Here is an 18,303-nt window from a genome sequence, read left to right on the forward strand (position 1 = left end):
AGCAATAAGGCCTGTAAACTTAAATAATCTAGTGATGATCAATCATATCTGTGGAATTACTCATCACAATAATCAGTGACTGAGGCTGACGTGACCTGAAAGTTATTGCAGTTCCACATGTTGCCTCAAGAGGGAGACATTAAACCGACAAAAGTAAGCGGGAATTTTTTATTTTTAAATCATACTTTACTTAAGATGTTTTTATATGTGAGGAGCACCTCTCCAGGAAATTTGAATGGACATAACTCTGGCATTTAAAATAATTTAAAAAAAAAGTTTGTGATGTGTCATGGTCATTCCAGTGGTGATGCACCCTATGGTTATGGCTGAGCTGGCCCCTGGTGTGCAAGGATCCCCAGGACATAATTTCTTCACGGTTTGCCAAGCCAGATGTTATCTCTTTTATGTTTAACATTTTACTATTATTATAACTTATCGGTTAAAGAGACAGAAGATTACTATAGAAGCTTTATCAGGTAAATATGGGATTGGGGGGAGTGCCAGTATCTGCGCGTGAATGATGATGTGTCTATTTGTTTTAATATATGTAAAGCACTTTGAGCTGCTTCTTGTATGAAAGGTGCTATACAAATAAACTTTGATTTGATTTGACTGTTAACATTTGTTGTATTACTCTAAGAGGAATTTATCCTATTATTCCATCTTGCATCAAAATACACACTTTCTGCAATCACCATTGTGACACTGACACAGCTGTGTTTTAACATTTCTTCTTTAATTCCATCCAAGAGTCACATAAACAAGTTACATCATAGCAGTCCTGAACAAATTCAGCATAGCTTGCAGTGATGACTCTTCTTCATCAAAATGCATTAATAAAATAAAACTTGTTTGATATAGAAAAAAAAGACAGGGAATAAAGCTACAGATAAAAATACAGTTCGGCTTCTTGGTTCACAAACAGTAAGCCATCAGAAAGACAACATCGCTCCGTCGGGAGTACACAAGTCTTTCGTCTTAGGCGCACTGCTGAACTAACTGCAACAGGCAGGCGGCAATAGCATAAATACAAATTTTGCTTGCAATTTCTTACTTTCCTCAGATGGATAACAACTTAAAAAAAAAAAAAAGATTTACTTTAAAAGAGGAATTTGAAATAAAGGTGAGGGAAATTAACCTGAAAAGTTAAGGAGGTTTACCCAGCCCTAACAAATAATTCTTCTGAAATGTAAATACTGAACATTTAGAAAAAAGTATATATATTTTAACTTGCTGATCAAGCAAAATTAAACTCTCTGTTATGGGGTACAGTAGTCCAATGTGTTTAATATGGGGTCATTTATGAAAAAGGAATTCTGCTTTTATAGTTAATCTTGATCAGATTTTCCATTTTAGTACAAAAAAAAAACAAAAACAAAACAAAACAACACCAAATGCTTTTCCTCATATATACAGCAAACTGTATTCTTAACCATGTGTTATAAGATCACGTCACTTAAAGAGTACATTTAATACTTCTATTCACGGTGCAAACATGTCAGTTCATTCAAATCTTTTACTCTGATGTCAACTCCTACAAGTTCACAAATTCATTTCCAAGCTACTAAATTTCCACGATCCTGAGAAAAAGCAGAGGTTAAACAAGGGTTTTACATGTTTCGAACTAACCAAAGAAAAAGTGGGGCAAGGAACAGCTGATATTCTGATCCCTTATATCATCTGTGCTCCCGTTTCTTGAAACACATAAACCTATTTATAGTAATATAGTGATTGTTACTGTATGTAACCTACAAACTTAACATGCTTCAGAGCAATGTGACACATGTTTAAACACCCCCCCCCCCCCCTCCCAAAAGAAAAAGACAAAAAAAAGTCTAAAGTGCAAGCACAATTACAGAGTTCAAAAGGGGTAAAATAATTTGACAATACTAAAAGATTGTCATGTAACAATGTCAAATGATAGTCTGTATGTGTGTGCAGTTTGGAGTGTGTGATGCAGCCCGTCATTTAGTGGCACATCACCTCAGGGCCCGACACATTTATACATACACACACACACACACATGGTACAACCTGCACTCATCAAACCTAAAAAAAAAAAAGACAAAACAAAAAGAAAAACAAAACTTTGAAGATAAAAAGCAAATATCTGAAAACCATTGTTTCTTAGGAAAATATCCACTGGAGATCAGAGCTGTGAGGAGCTTCTGATTGTGACAAGATTGTCTGTACATTCTCTTTTTTTTAAAGAATAAAAATTCTATAGAGGCTATCAAGGCTATTGGTTTCCATATGAAATCTGCATTTTGTTTCTAAGCAGTCAACTCAGCGATAATAACAATATAACAATAAAATTTACATTGTGTAGGAGGAATACAGCACAAAACAACTGCAGGATTATACAAAAGGGGGAAAAAAAATGTGGCTCATTTGTTACTATCAATACAATCTGCTGAGCAAAGAAGATCACAGATCTTTGTCATGGCAGTGAAAATAAAAATTATTCATATACGTATATCAAAAATTCACTAAATGTCCTGCATTTGGAATATTCAAAATACATATTAGAACTCTTCAAAAGCATTCATCTTAAGAAGGCTTAAGAAATGAGAAATATTGCTTTACTGAAAGCCAAAACGAGAATACATACACAGAACGTATGGTCATGAATGAGATTGGAATGAGGTTGGGAAAACAAAAGAAAGGGAATTTGATTGTAATGTGTCACTTCATCTATACAAGAGAGGTATTCCCTTTAATGATTTTTATTTACTTGATGAAGTGTTAGAATGTAAAGCACTGTTTAGTTTCAGAGGCAGCAACACAGTCAACAAGCACTGTGTTTGAAGAGGAAAAGAAAGAGGAGCATAAGGGTATGAATCTGATGACACAAGGAAGCAGAGAAGTTTGTCCACACATCAAAGTGTCGGCTTATTACATCTTTAGTGTTTCCTCTATTAAATATAGAAGATAGAGGAAATTTGGATAAATGGAAAAATGTTAAAGATGTAATAAACCTTTACATTAAAACTTTTTTTTTTCTATAAAAGCAATAATTTAAAGACCACCAAAGTTGAATTATCAATTCCACTACTGGCCTTATATGAGATGAAACTTCTCTCATACTTTCCTTCATTTTAAGTTCCAATAAAAAAGCATGGGCCCACTTCATCTCCGATTATAAATACATTTTATAGCCAAAGGCTACATGTATGTGTGCCAAGAAGCTAAAATCAAACTGTTGTGGATGACAAACTAATATGAGGTTTAAATACTATGTAGTAGTAAATGGGTAATAAAGGGGTAGTAAATGCAGTGGTGCTTTGTCTTAAAACAACTCAGTGTTTATAACTGCACACTTCTTTTTTGTGCAGATCTTAAACATTGCATGGAGGACTTTAGAAAAACTGAAGGATAATATCAAGCATGAACAAGACAGGAATGGTGAAAAAGTTTTGACTTTGTAATCCTGAAAGGGAAGTATTAGGCCATGACCTAGCCTTTACAAAGCCACTGAACTGTCATTGTTCACACGATGCGGTTTGTTCCCTTTAGGCTACATGTACACCACTGACTCACAAGGACAGTACAAACATAACAGGTGACAAATGAGATCACCCAATGCATTTTTGGTCCACATTGTGTAAAGTTTGATTTGAAAATGAAGAACAAAAATAAAATAAAATAAAATAAAAAGTGTAAGAAAACGAGAAATGGCCAATGACTAGACAGGAGAGTACCGTCATGAAGAGTACACGTGGACATAACCCACTGAGCGTCAAAAATGATGACATCATAGGAGTTCATTTATATCATTTGTCACTGAACCCTGAGGTAAATCAAATATTACACACATGCACATACATACACACACACACACACAAAATTGGCTCATAGCAGTCATTGCCATTAACGTACCCGAGTTAACCTCAAATGTGGCTACTGAAGCTACGCGCTTCAAGTTGTCCAGCAGTCGTCACAGGTTTCTTCAGGCTTTCCTTCTTCAGATAAATAATCGTATACACTACTCAAAATAACACGAGCCCAGTCATTCTTCACTTCCAATTCAAAAAGGCAGCTACCATTTAAGAGAGGAAATGGAGAAAAGTTACAAAGAAAAGACTCAAACACTGAATTCACAACGATTTTGCTCACTTCACAATCCAGGGCTTGTTTTTGCCGTGTTTCCCTTGCGTTAAAAAACATGCACAATTCTACGTTGCAAGGAAAAGAATAAAATATTTGCCCCAGGAATCCTAATAAGTGCTTGCCCTTCAAGTATTCAAGCATTGTATACAAAGGGGGCGGAAAGCCATTTGGCGTTTGGACAATTCACCCCATGGAAAAATAAATGGAAAAAAAAAAAAAAGACTTTGTAATAAAATAAATTGTTACAGACTGAAAGTAATTTCAGAAATTTCATGGACCCAGTACTAATAAAAAAGGGTAAACATCCTCATTTTAGTTTTGTTTGATGAAATTCAGTCCCTCACTGTTCAGACAAGTTCCTAACAACTAACTAACCATACACAGCTTCTTCTCACCAGGAGAAGGGTGTGTTTGCTCCCAACTAAAGTATTGAACCTCTTTTTAGTTATGTTTCTTTAGGAGTGCATCTGGTGTGCCATCTCGGTCTCTGGGGCTGAAGTCGGGACATATACCGTTAGATGTCTTGCTCGTGGCAGTGCCTTGCAGGTTTAGGGTAGATGGGTCAGTTTGTGTTTGGTGGCTATGGGAGGGTCCACTCTGAAGGCCTGCATTTTCCTTGTTTAGATAGTCCTCAGCAAAGTCTGGGTTCTCCTCCACAAAGCCTCTGAACTTGTCTGGAAAGACCACAAGAGGGTGCCAGAGACAAAGGCAACATTAGTCAAAAGCTGATGAAGATTAGACCCAAGAGCTGCTAAATAAAGGTACGTCACTGTTGAGAGGCTGGGAAAGAATTTTCTTTTTTCAATTTCATAAGCACACAGCTGTAGAAAATGAAACATATTTAAACTACTGTTATATCAAGTCACTCACCAAATGTAATCTTTCCCAAGTCGTCAGCAGCAATGGTGGTAAACAGATGGGCCACGTTGAGGTGAGTCACTCCTAAAGCTGTCTTCAGTATTACTGCAAGCTCCCTCTCTGTGATGGAACCATCCTCCTCTGCCTCAAACATCTGAAGAACAGAAAACATGACTGTGCAAGTTGCTCCACTGAAATCATATATAAAGCACTACTACTAATAACTCAAACTGATCCAAAACAATGTTTCCATGCACTATAATGTAAATGAAATGCAAGTGAGTCAGTAGAGTATGCACTGATGGAAAACTAAAATACTGTATTACTTCAATTACAGAAACTATGACAACCTACAATGTGTGGCATTTAAATATAGCAAATGTCATGCTGAATCAAAGCAATGACAGAAAAGCTGGCTCTGCTTGATAGAGAAGCATAAAACCCGAGACAAAACATACCTTGAAGGCTAACTTCATTGTTTCCAGAGTTTTGGCAGGTTTGCATACTACAGATAAAGCTATCACATATTCTCTTATGTCCATGCTGTTATCTTCATGCTGTTAAAAAAAAGAAAAAGAAAATGGAGGTTGTGAGCAAAACAGCATCATTTTCCAAATGTACTAAGATAATTTCTATTGATAGTTTGGTTTTTACAATCCTATATATCACAAACTTCACACACATTCAAATATTTACATAAAAATGCAGATTACTGACCTACAGGAAATTCTACATCCTACAACCCATCTCTAATTATGTACTGCGGTACACGAATACAGTACTGGGATTCTAAATGGTCTGTAATGATGTTGAGCTGCTGTGGGTTGTGAGTGAGTGAAGTTTTTACCTCATCAAAAAGAGCAAACATATCTCGCAGCATATCTGAAACTGGCACATCAAGGAAGTGAGCAAAGTCCTCCAAGTCCAGCTTTTGTCCTTCCAGCTTCCTGGCTCTGTTCCCATAGTCCTGCAAAACCTTCTCAGTGTTCCGGGGTTTCAACCTGCCACAAGAAAAGGAGGAAACCTCATTATGCTCCATAACAAAATATGAATAATGTCATCGAATCACCATTGTTAAAGGGGGAAAAAAAAGAGAGGAAGAAAAACGTGGTTGCTGTGCACGTAATGTTTGCTAAAACTTAAACTTTAAGACTCTCCTGCAAGTGCAAGTCGAGCTTGTCGTTGACAAAACTCTGACAGATGAAAGGAGGGTGACAAACTCCATACAGGTAGTTCCTTCCTCCCACATGTCAGAAAGGAGTTCCACTGAATCGTATGTAGAGCTCAAACAACTCGGTGAGTCCATGAGAAGCAGGAAATTGAACAACCAGCACAAGTCAGACATATCCTGAAATAAACAACCAGGCCCTACGATGCTGCTGCCACAAACCGAGACCCTGGTGTGCTGGCTGAATAGCCTGCTCCTTTGATGGGTGCATTACATTGGGAAGTTTAAGCGACTCACCCCAGTCTCCTGACGAGCTTGGCAAACTCCAGCAGACAGGTGTCGACTGGCAGCCTCAGCTGGCCCTCGGCCATGGCCAGCTGGCAATCTTCAAATGAATAGTCTGTGATGGGTACCCTAAGGGCTCTGAGCGCAAAAACAGAGGAGACAATGATGGGACATCAGTGTGTGCAAATCAATACTAACTTTGCTGAAGGCTTACAGGGCAAATGTGGAAGCTGATGTGGCAGCTATAAAGTCAACAACCAGCATAGTTCAGTCACTGTGCAGAACTTGAGTGAATGACTGAAAACATATAACATTCAGTCTCAACAACTTAGGCACAACATTAGATACATTTGGGTTCCACTTTTGGTCATTCTTTTTAGACCTATCAACACTTGCTAACACACTTTCACTGGGCCTAGTGGAATGCAAAGAGGTGCTTTAACTTGTGCAGCTTCATGGTTCAGATTGCACCGCGTGTGAAACCATTATTTATAACTATAGTTATAGTTAAAAATAGTTCCATTATCAGCATTGTTTGCATTGTTTGCTTAACTGTTGACTCTTAAGACGCATTTACATCACTAAACTCAGCTCTCAAGGCCGCGTTTACATCAGGTGGCAGACATGAACTGGGGGATAGTTCCCAGACTCAATCACTGAACACACACTCTCACACCTATGGTTAGAGACACACTTTTATCATTCACCACCTTCTCTGGACTGCACCCCCATGAGGAACAGTAAATGGTAAATGGACTTGTACTTCTATAGCGCTTTTCTAGTCATACAGACCACTCAAAGCGCTTTACACTACTTGTCACATTCACCCATTCACACACACACACACACTCATTCAACACACTCATACCCCGATAGGCACATCGGGGGGCAGTTTGGGGTTCAGTGTCTTGCCCTAGGCATTTCAGGGGAAGCCTGGAATCGATCCCCCAACTTACCTTCAACTGGTAAGTTGGGGGATCGATTCCAGGCTTCCCCTGAAATGCCTAGGGCAAGACACTGAACCCCAAACTGCCCCCCGATGTGCCTATCGGGGTATGAGTGTGGACAACTGCTCTTCCTCCTGAGCTACAGCCGCCCAGTCTGGTGAAACCTGTTTTTTGCCCTCTACCCTCGATCCTAATGTACTTCTGTTCTTTTCTTTTGAAAGGTGGCGCCAGGACTGCCTGGCCTGTTATCTTTGTTTGTCTGATTTTGGTCAGGTTGTACTGGAACCTTGAATTTCCCCTCTGGGATGAATAAAGTATTCTTGTATCTTGTGTTAAAAAGTGTTTGAGCTAATATTTTCTGAACACCAAGTTTTAGCACCCACCAAGAAATTCTTTTGAAATTACTGCCTAATTTTATTGTTTAATCATCCAATCATTCTATCATAGCAATTTCACCCATTAGGGACATATGAGTAAAGCTTTTCTTCTGCATTTATAACCAACTTAGTACTGAAACAGATGATGTCACAAAAATCTTGCAATCAATATTTTAACTTACTTAGCCATGACTCGTCTAACGTTGATGGCAAATAGCGCAGGATTCTTTTTCTCCTCTTCTGATGGTGTGTAAATGGGAAGGAACTGTAGGCAAATCAAAAATAACTACAAGTCAAATCTTAAATAAAAACAAATTAAAATTAAATATTTACAAAATGCAACTATAAATCCACAATCCTAATGTGGAAACAAAATCAAGGCCTTGGATTAAAGGCCTCACCTCAACCAATAACAAAAAAAAAAAAAAAAAAAAAAAAAAAAAGAGAGAGAATGACAGCACATATTTGATAACTTGAAAAACTTCTCATTGTGGCTACGCAAAACATTATCTTGTAATAACACGGAAATATTTTCATACTTACTTCTATTACAAACTCATTGTGTAATTGGCAGAGTGTCAGCCACAAGATTTCAAATCTGGAAACAAGCAGAAAATAATGAACAACAACAAATGTTGGCAAAAGAACTATAGTAGAACGCAGCTCAAATAAAAGGAGCAAAATCAGGGCTGTGTTGTGTCCGCAAATATTTGACTTTTAAAAGGGTAAGTATGATTTTAACTATATTTTGTCAACATCACCAGTTCATCACAGGCACATATTAACAATAATGAATAAATAACTGAATCAAAGTACTTACGCTCCTGGCCCTTGCCATGTCCACGTAATTGTGTCCTGTAAAAGAACATAAAAAGCTCATTGACTCTTAATTATCAATAACCGGAGATCCACCGGATGCAGAAGCGCTGCGAAAGCACTGCGGACCGGGTGCGCCGCTTTCCTCCTTCATGATAAAGTGTTTTCCAGGATGTTATTTATCAAGGGAAACCGTCTCTCCCCTAACAGCTTGGTGCCGGTGCTGCCGGTAAAGAAGAAATGTTGACGTTTCAGGATAAAATACAAACAAAGTGGACATGTTGTCTTTTACTGGCAAAATCTGCCAGATCTGCTTTGGTTTTCATCAGCTGATTTCCTGCCTGAACGATCCACTCTGCTCTACATTGAAGTAGTTTCAAAGCAATAAAATGGCAAAAATAGAACAGACACGTTTTAGAGAAGTGGAAAGCAACAGCGCTTCTGGGAAGCTTCAGAAAACGCACTACAACACACTGGTAAAAGCAGTCCTGTTGACTAGTATTACAATCAGCTGTAAAGGCACGATGCAACCACATGGCAGCGCTTTCACGTTCGGTGGATTCGAGGAGTAAAGGAAAGACAAGGTTTGCAAATTACATTTTCAGACCAACCATAATCATCCACTACAGTAAGCTGACTGTAACTTTCACAAGTTATTTAGTTCTAAACTATTAAAAAACCTTTGAAACAAAATAACAAAAAAATCCCTGTTGTCCAGCTGTAGCCACTAATATTTGTTATATATGCTCAGTTTTCACAAACTTGGAATGTACATGTTTAATTTATTGGATATGAATGGAAATGTTTTCTAAAAAGTTTTTTCCATGTTGTATGAGTGTACAAAAACTTTTTAGAAAACATTTCTATTCATATCCAATAAATATAACATGTAACTGTTTTTTTTTTCTTTTTAATACGAGCTGATCATGGCTCAAAGACAGGAAGTTGAATATTGATTAATGGCACTGAAAACATTCTCAGATAATCTTACCAGTTTATTAGGATAACGAATCACAACAGGCTGTACTGGGACGGCTGGGATGAAGGCCCCTAAAGGAACAAAATTGTCAGAATGTATTTTACTCGATATTACTGAAAACAAGCTTTCAACTCAAAACAAACAAATAAAATTGTCCTGGACAAATTTGAGCACTTTTCTAAATAATAATAATAATAATAATAATAATTATAAAAATAAAAATAAATCATATTTATTATTTCTTTTGTCAGTTTCAGCTTATTTCACTGACAGCTTTTTTTTTCCTTCTTGAATGTGAGGGTAAAAATACATTTGAATACAATGTGTTGAAAAATAAACAAATAAATATTCAGAATGGGTAAATAGAAGCATGAATTAAGGTACCTGGTTTAAACGTGATGAGGCAGGATCTATTGGTGCATGTTCCCTCTGGAAAAATCATGATCTGCAGGTAAGCGGAGAAATTGTAAATTAAGACTGTTTGAATAATGCTTTATGCATTACTGCAATAGCATTTGTTATTATTTTGAATTATTATCTTTTCTATTTTTAATGAAAATAAATATTAAAATTTTTTAGAATACAATAATCATGATCAGAAAAAAAATTCCAGATACAGAATATGTATGTTTTGTGAAATGCATTTATTTCATTTTTATAATAATTCATTAGTCCATCTAAACTCAAGTTATGCTGACAGGAAAATTCAACCAGAAATTTCTACCATGCATCCAGTAACAAGTGTGGAAAATGTGAATTGCAAAAAATTTATATCAGATTACATTAAAAAAATCAATTGCACTTTTACATCCATTTAATAGCACCGACATGATTATTTTATATATTAGAAATTCACTTACTTGAGGCCATTCTCCACCAGAGTGGGCTCTACGTTTGATCTCCTCCACAGTCTTCTTTCTCGAGTTCTGGTCAGATCGGGAAACAAACACTGGCCTGATGTACTTTATCAAAGCTAAAAGCAGATAGCAAAAAAAGAATAGACAAAATTTATATAATACAGAAACAATTGCCTTAAAGAACACGCTGCTACAAAATAAATAATAAATAACTAAAGCATAAACAAGTCATTATACAAAAAAGACTCATCAAAAAAATGATCAAAAGGTCTTCTTTATACCAGGGCCTTTGTTAGTAGTGCCCTTATAAAATTCACTTAACTCCAGATCTTTTCAGAAAAAAAATGCAACTGTTAAGCGAGACAGAAAGTAAATATTTTCAAACAAGTTTTTATTTTATTGGCTTTTAAACAACTGTGCAGGGTTATTAAATTAAAAATCACATCACCCTTGTGCAAAACAGATCATTAACAGTAAACGGTATTCATTAAGTACTAAACTTTTTCTAAAAGAAAACTGCAGGAGATGGACGCTATTTTAGAATCTGTATCTGCCAGAACTGCAGTGCTTGTGCTCACTTGCCATTATGGACAGAACAGAAATACCAAACCAAGCTAAACTTATACGTGGATGTGTCGTTGTGATCATGTTTTTAACACAGAGCTGTGTGCTAGTACCACGTGTTTCCTCAAAGGTGGTCACATGAGTCAGATGAGACTCATGTGCTGATTACAAATAAACAAAAAGGTCTGGCTTCCCTTTCTAATTCGAGTTCAGTAGAATATAAATCCTCAACACTAAGACAATAGCTTTTAACTTCCGGTCTAGAATCTATGAAGCACTTTACAATTTTGCTCATTCTCACAGTCATTAAATACAAATGCCATACAAAGTACATGGATTTAAGATGCAGCATTTGTTTTTTCTTTAGAATCCGACATGAGTTAGCACTTCAGAGGAAATGTGAGGTTTGTGAGGAACAATAGAGCAAACTATTTTCTTACTGGAACAAACTGTACTGTAACATTTTCCAGAAAAAAATAGAAATACAAACTCACAATTCTTTGAATCTATGTGTTTTGACCAACACATCAACGTTCACACTGAAAGTATTAATCCTTATCAAGGGTATAGGAGGTTTACTAGTTTTTAGAGAACTACATCAACAATTGTCTACTTTCAATACCCCAAAACGCTCACTCTTCCTGTGGTCAGAGAAACACAGGCTGCTTTGAAATTCTAATGTGAACAGCGCCTCATGGGTAACGGCACTTAAATAAAATTACTTAAAAAAAAGCTGCACAAATTGACTGTAGTTAAGTGTCTCTTGAACATTTTTGATGAAGTCTGGTGAATATTGTATATTTTTAAACAAGGTAGAAACTAGGGATCAATTGATACATTGGACCGCTGATACATCAGGACAAAATTTGTCAGGTTTTTTTTCTATCAACTGATATGCAGGTATATATTATATATACATATTCATGAAACAACTACCAGGATGAGGCTTGTTTTGTGTGTGTCTCTGTAGTTGTTGTCTTGCTGCTGTTTAACATTGCTGTTTAACCACCATGGTGGTGATGAGAAAACAGTGGATGTTCACTTATCTATGATACTCTAACACAGACTGCTGCAGTGGCTTCTTTACAACTTCTACTTGTTATTCATATTATTTAAAAGGAATTCCTTGGCACACAGACCAACTTCCAAGGAGACTGATAAGGAGCCAAGTTTATTCAGCAGCTGGATGATTACCTACGGGATCCAGTACAGGCCAACAAAGTAAAGATGCAGAGCGTCTCTATTTCCTTCATTCTAACCTGCAGCTGCTACCCTCGGAGTATCAAGAATATCAAAGATGGGTTGTGTTAGCATAATGAGTGTTGGAAGTGGGGCAATGTGCACAATTCTTTTTAATTTTTATGGTTTGTTTGGTCTTGCTGTTTACACTTTCCTTATCTTAGGAAAATCATTTACACTACTACAGATTATGCAGGTGCACTAAAAAGTAGGAGAAAGCAGTTAATAACTCGGTGGGAGAGAGTTGGTTACAGATATAGTATATTACAGAGTGTATTTTATTATTTTATTTTTATTTTTATTTGATAGGGACAAATATGCTTCATGAATGATGGCACATACTACAGCATTTTAGCCAAGCCCAACTTTCAATGCCCATCCCTAGTTGGGCTTTTACACAATGAGAAAGTATACACAGATTACACTGCATTATGCTTCTTCCTCTTTGCTATTGTGTGAAATACTATAAATTTATTTTTATTTATGCTCAAATATTTATTTTTTCAAAGAAATGATTTGACGAATTAAGACTAACTTTTTTTTTTTCATTTGTTTTTAATTTAATCAAAGATTTAACGAAGCTTCAGCCGTTAAATGCTTTACCTCAACTTTCTACCTCTTTTTACTATTTGTTAAATTTTGTTTTAAAAAAAATGGCTGGCTCATTGGCTAAAGGCTACATTTATGCTCCTTTATGGTTCCCTATGTTCCATAATGTATGGAATTGGCAGGGCAGTTTCAAGCGTAGTCATATGTCAACTCCAGTCATACAACCATGCATCTTTTACGTTGCCATGGTTATGAAGTCAGTTCATCCACTAGTAAGTGGATATCGGTTTCAGACACCAGTTGGCATCGGTAATACACAACTATGAAGTTGTTTCCAAATGCCAATCACACTCACACAGCCTTTCTTTAAAATTTCTTGCATTCTGTATGGCTGTTGTCTTTGTCATCTTCTTTTTCCTGTTCCTATTCTTCTGGCCACACATTTTCCAATTGTATTAATCTTTTTGCTGCATCAAGCAACAGATATGGAAGGCCCCTGAAAACGTATTATGACACTTGTAAATAATGCAGGAGCTAGACAAAAATGTCTGTCCAGCTGCGTCTGTCTTCTTTGACAAGCATTAATAGGCTCTAAAGCTGATGAAAACAGAAAAAAACCGTGGACCATTAAAAATATTGCAAAACTCTGACAAACTCTGTAGAAACTGGCAATTTCACCTTTTTCTCATTTGTATTAGATAGAAACAAAGTTACAAACAATTCAAAGTGATGAAAAAGGAACTGTGACCAGACAGACTGTTCATGGTTTGCAGGTGTTCATGAACACATTTGGCACCATTTCCAAACCCGTGCAAAATAAATATTCCTGAAAGCTCTAAAAAAAAAAAAAAAAAAAAAAAAAAAAAAGAGCATCCAGTGGCGCAAGCAACAATGTCTGACTGACAGTATTGTCATTCTAGGAAAGAGCAAGATGAATAAAATGAGAGGAAGAAACTGATTGCAACTGTGAGCAGTCTGCTTACAAGAAGGGATTAGAGCTGTGCTGTAAGACACGACACACGTGACTGTAGCTGATCATGTCTTAATGCTTATTCTGGATTCCACTTGCTTGGCATACACTGGTGCTTGGTTCCTTGTACAAGGCCAAAAGGACCTGTCAAACTCAACTATGGGAAGTCATATCAGAGTAAACATGATAACATATGCTGCCTTTGCACCAGCTGACCTTAAGTAATACTATACAAATAAATCTTAATTAAATCATGAAATGCAGAACATAGCCATTAATACCACTGGATATTACATGGCATACCTTTTGGCAAACTGCGTGTTGTTAACAGATATTTTGCTCATGATAAAATATACCCAAATATTGTGTGGGTTCCATCTTGCAATGCAAGTAGCTACTGCTGTTTTAAACTTGGCTGAGCTGCATTTAGCCAGGAGGTAACAATGTGGCAAATTGCTGACTTAGTAGGCAGAGCAGGAGGAGGAGAAAGGAGGACCAAAATAACACCCATAGACCTCTACTGTATGTCCTCCTGGCAGGGACATATGAGCCAATGCCTACACTGACAACAAGGAATGCAAGTGCACATGGAGACTGGTTAATAGGATATGTTGTCAGAGTGGCGTGTGTTCTGTCTGTGACTGAGCAAGGCCTACCTGACCTCTGCATGGAGCTTTAGGCTGAATATGCACCAACTCCATGTGCTATCTGAAAGTTCCTTCTGTGTGGATTTATACAAGATGAAAACAGCTGAGAAAAGGTTGAAAATTGGAGTTTAAGTTCTTAAAATGCAGTTAGAAGATGCTGAGTCAGAGATCTTGATGAAAAAAAAAAAATCTGAGATACTGTGAGATTTGGTTTGGATATTATTGATTTTGTAAATCCTAAAGAATGACGTCACTTTTCTTCACCCTTACAAGCTTGTAAATCATAAGTTTTAAAGTTATTGCACAGAAGATAGCTTTATCTGAGCTTTTTACTTACTTCCCCAGACAGGTATGTCCTTGCTCTCGGCCTTCATGACAATTGAAGACATTGTCATTGTGACTGGGATAGCATCAAAGTAAGAAGAGTGGGGTGCCAGGGTGAGGATGGGTGCTTCTGTAGGCAATGCCCTTTGCCCTTTCACAGTCATCCAATGGAAACCTCCAGCAAACCACATGACCCGCATGATGAGTCTCAGAATGATATCCACCAGTCTGGAAACAGGATTTTGCAAGATTGAGGACAATTTTTCGTCATTTATATTGTAAATTAAAAACATTGTGCATGGTATATTTTGCTGAAACGACTAATGCAACCTCTAGCAGCAACAATACTGGATAACACAATAGAGAACAGCATGTGTCCACTTATACAATAATAACTGACATCAATAGACAAACCTTAGTTTCGTTGCTGTGTATAAAGTTACACTAGGAGGTCAGTGAGTGTTGATAGAATGGAAAACAACACAACAAAATGTACACTGCTCAAAAAATAAAGGAAACACTTAAACAACACAATGTAACTCCAAGTCAACCACACTTCTGTGATATCAAACGGTTCACTTAGGAAGCAACACTGGTTGGCAATCAATTCCACATGCTGTTGTGCAAATGGAATAGACAACAGGTGGAAATTATAGGCAATTGGCAAGAAACACCCAATAAAGGAGTGGTTCTGCAGGTGGTGACCACAGACCACTTCTCAGTTCCGATGCTTTCTGGCTGATGTTTTGGTCACTTTTGAATGCTGGTGGTGCTTTCACTCTAGTGGTAGCATGAGACGGAGTCTACAACCCACACAAGTGGCTCGGGTAGTGCAGCTCATCCAGGATGGCACGTCAATGCGAGCTGTGGCAAAAAGGTTTGCTGTGTGTAACAGCGCAGTGTCCAGAGCATGTAGGCACTACCAGGAGACAGGCCAGTACATCAGGAGACGTGGAGGAGACCGTGGGAGGGCAACAACCCAGCAGCAGCACCGCTACCTCCTTCTTTGTGCAAAGAGGAACAGGAGGGGCACTGCCAGAGCCGTGCAAAATGAGCTCCAGTAGGCTACAAATGTGCATGTGTCTGCTCAAACAATCAGAAACAGACTCCATGAGGGTGGTATGAGGGCACGACGTCCACAGGTGGGAGTTGTGCTTACAGCCCAACACCATGCAGGACATTTGGCATTTGCCAGAGAACACCAAGATTGGCAAATACGCCACTGGCGCCCTGTGCTCTTCACAGATGAAAGCAGGTTCACACTGAGCACAAGTGACAGATGTGACAGAGTCTGGAGACGCCGTGGAGAACGTTCTGCTGCCTGCAACATCCTCCAGCATGACTGGTTTGGCAGTGGATCAGTAATGGTGTGGGATGGCATTTCTTTGGAGGGCCACACAGCCCTCCATGTCCTCGCCAGAGATAGCCTGACTGCCATTAGGTACCAAGATGAGATCCTCAGACCCCTTGTGAGACCATATGCTGGTGTGACTGGCCCTGGGTCCCTTCTAATGCAAGACAATGCTAGACCTCATGTGGCTGGAGTGTGTCAGCAGTTCCTGCAACACGAAGGCATTGATGTTATGGACTGGCCCGTCCGTTCCCCAGACCTGAATCCAATTGAGCACATCTGGGACATCATGTCTCGCTCCATCCACCAACGCCAAGTTGCACCACAGACTGTCCAGGAGTTGGCAAATGCTTTAGTCCAGGTCTGTTAGGAGATCCATCAGGAAAAGAACTGCCGCCTCATCAGGAGCATGCCAAGGCGTCATACAGGCACATGGAGGCCACACACACTACTGAGCCTAATTTCAACTTGTTTAAAGGACATTACATCAAAGTTGGATCAGCCTGTTGTGTGTTTTTCCACTTTAATTTTGAGCATTACTCCAAATCCAGACCTCCATGATACATTTGATTTTCATTGATAATTTTGTGTTATTTTGTTGTTAGCACATTCAACTATGAAACAAAGTATTTAATAAAAATATTTCATTCAGATCTACAATGTGTTACTTGAGTGTTCCCTTTATTATTTTGAGCAGTGTATACACCACCCTTATTACGCCTCATCCTATCTTGTTCTGCTTATTAAGAAATCCTACTTCTTCATTTTCAAGATGAGTGACATTTCACGACTCAAAGGTAGGAAAAACAGTGAACCTCCAGTTAATAACTACAAACTTGCTTTGTGAGAAAGATAATAAAATTACAAGCAGCCCTTTAAAGTGATGTTCAGTTGAGTTCGAATTTGATTTGAACTGCAAAGTTACAGCCAAAAGTACAAAGATGAATCTTAATTTAAAAGAAAAATCCTAATATACAATGTTGCCAATTGGACAAAAATATGGAGGCAGCATTATGGAACCATGTAACTGTCTTTTGATATTGAAAGCAGCTTTGTTCATCATTTGCCATGATGATCAAATGCCCATAGCATTATACTCTTGCTCTGAAAATCGAAAATTTGCTGACTTATTTCTGAGAAAAGTGTTTTACCCACCTATTGGAAGAGCCATACTTCTGCATGAAATACAAAGCTTTCAGACAAACATGAGAATAACAAAGAACCTACCTTCTCCACAGGCACTGCGGTTCGACGGTGGTCTCGGAGCGCCCTACTGAGGCGAGGAAGGCAAAAGGCCAAGCCAGCAGCATCATAAATGCAGCTATGAGTAGACGGATAGGGAATAGCGTGACTGTCATTAAAGCAATCTGTGAAAGATTGAAAGAGAAAGAAAGAAGTTTATTAAAGTGAAAATTCCAACTCAGACATTTTCTTCAGCTAGCAATATAGATTTGCAATCCGCATATGAGCCAAGACTATGCAACATTTCATCCTGGAACAATCGGTACTTTTGCTAATATTCCCAGGTCAATAACGCTACCCTATGTGCAAAAGATATGGCATAAAATATATACATCACATATGAAACTGCTGTTGAAGCCTGTTTGGTTTTGAATGTTTTTAATATGTCAGTTTCAAATGATGGGAAGATGCTTTCAGTTTGACAGCTGCACTGCAGTCAGCCCACTTTATTTGCTTTCTGAAGTCAGTGGACTGATATTTTCAAAAGTGGTTGGAAAAAAATGTAAGTTGTGTTTTCCTTTTGGGGATCCCCAACCACTGACAAAATGTGCACACTGTATTGATCTACTGATGTAGTGGAGGATTTTTTGGGCTTGGTCTAGAAAGATAATGACAGTTGTGTTTCAATCTCACTCCTGTATTCATGGCTTGCTTTGACTATTCTCACCCTTTTACTCAGCTTCCTTCCTGAGTTCACTGGCAGGTCATTGCACTCTTGTTTTTAGGATTTCTTGTAGGTGTTCTTGGTAGTTAGAAAGCTGCTTGGGGATGCATTATCACAAGCTGAAATAGGTTGTGCTGAAGAATGAATAGGTGGGTTTTTAGCTAGACAATGTGTCTAACCCCATCCTGCATATTAAAACTATCTCATTGTCATTGAGGAAGCCATGTTGGTGTCTGTTCTATTTCCCTTTTCACTCTAATGTACTTGTCATCACCATGAACAACTTACTTTTTTTTTTCTTCTTAAAGTATAAAATTCTTTAAACCAGCTTGTTTCATTTTGAGCAAAAGAAGTTT

General features: G+C 37.9%; 1 protein-coding gene across 1 annotated transcript in view; it reads right to left on the reverse strand.

Moving 5' to 3' along the window:
* Positions 1-4,451: 4,451 nt before the first annotated feature.
* Positions 4,452-18,303, reverse strand: part of LOC306756543 (lysophosphatidylcholine acyltransferase 1) — a gene marked incomplete at its 5' end in the record, with an annotated part of 19,702 nt that continues 5,850 nt past the window's right edge. The window contains 13 exons of the mRNA XM_079241313.1: positions 4,452-4,784; positions 4,981-5,122; positions 5,427-5,525; positions 5,816-5,969; positions 6,434-6,559; positions 7,928-8,010; positions 8,289-8,343; positions 8,566-8,600; positions 9,553-9,611; positions 9,925-9,985; positions 10,401-10,513; positions 14,704-14,918; positions 17,269-17,408. Coding sequence (XP_079097439.1) covers positions 4,552-4,784; positions 4,981-5,122; positions 5,427-5,525; positions 5,816-5,969; positions 6,434-6,559; positions 7,928-8,010; positions 8,289-8,343; positions 8,566-8,600; positions 9,553-9,611; positions 9,925-9,985; positions 10,401-10,513; positions 14,704-14,918; positions 17,269-17,408 — 1,515 coding nt within the window. The 3' untranslated portion in view covers positions 4,452-4,551. The remainder of the gene's footprint in view (positions 4,785-4,980; positions 5,123-5,426; positions 5,526-5,815; positions 5,970-6,433; positions 6,560-7,927; positions 8,011-8,288; positions 8,344-8,565; positions 8,601-9,552; positions 9,612-9,924; positions 9,986-10,400; positions 10,514-14,703; positions 14,919-17,268; positions 17,409-18,303) is intronic.

This window comes from Telmatherina bonti, assembly GCF_933228915.1.
Source record: "Telmatherina bonti genome assembly, chromosome: 5".
Taxonomy (NCBI): domain Eukaryota; kingdom Metazoa; phylum Chordata; class Actinopteri; order Atheriniformes; family Telmatherinidae; genus Telmatherina; species Telmatherina bonti.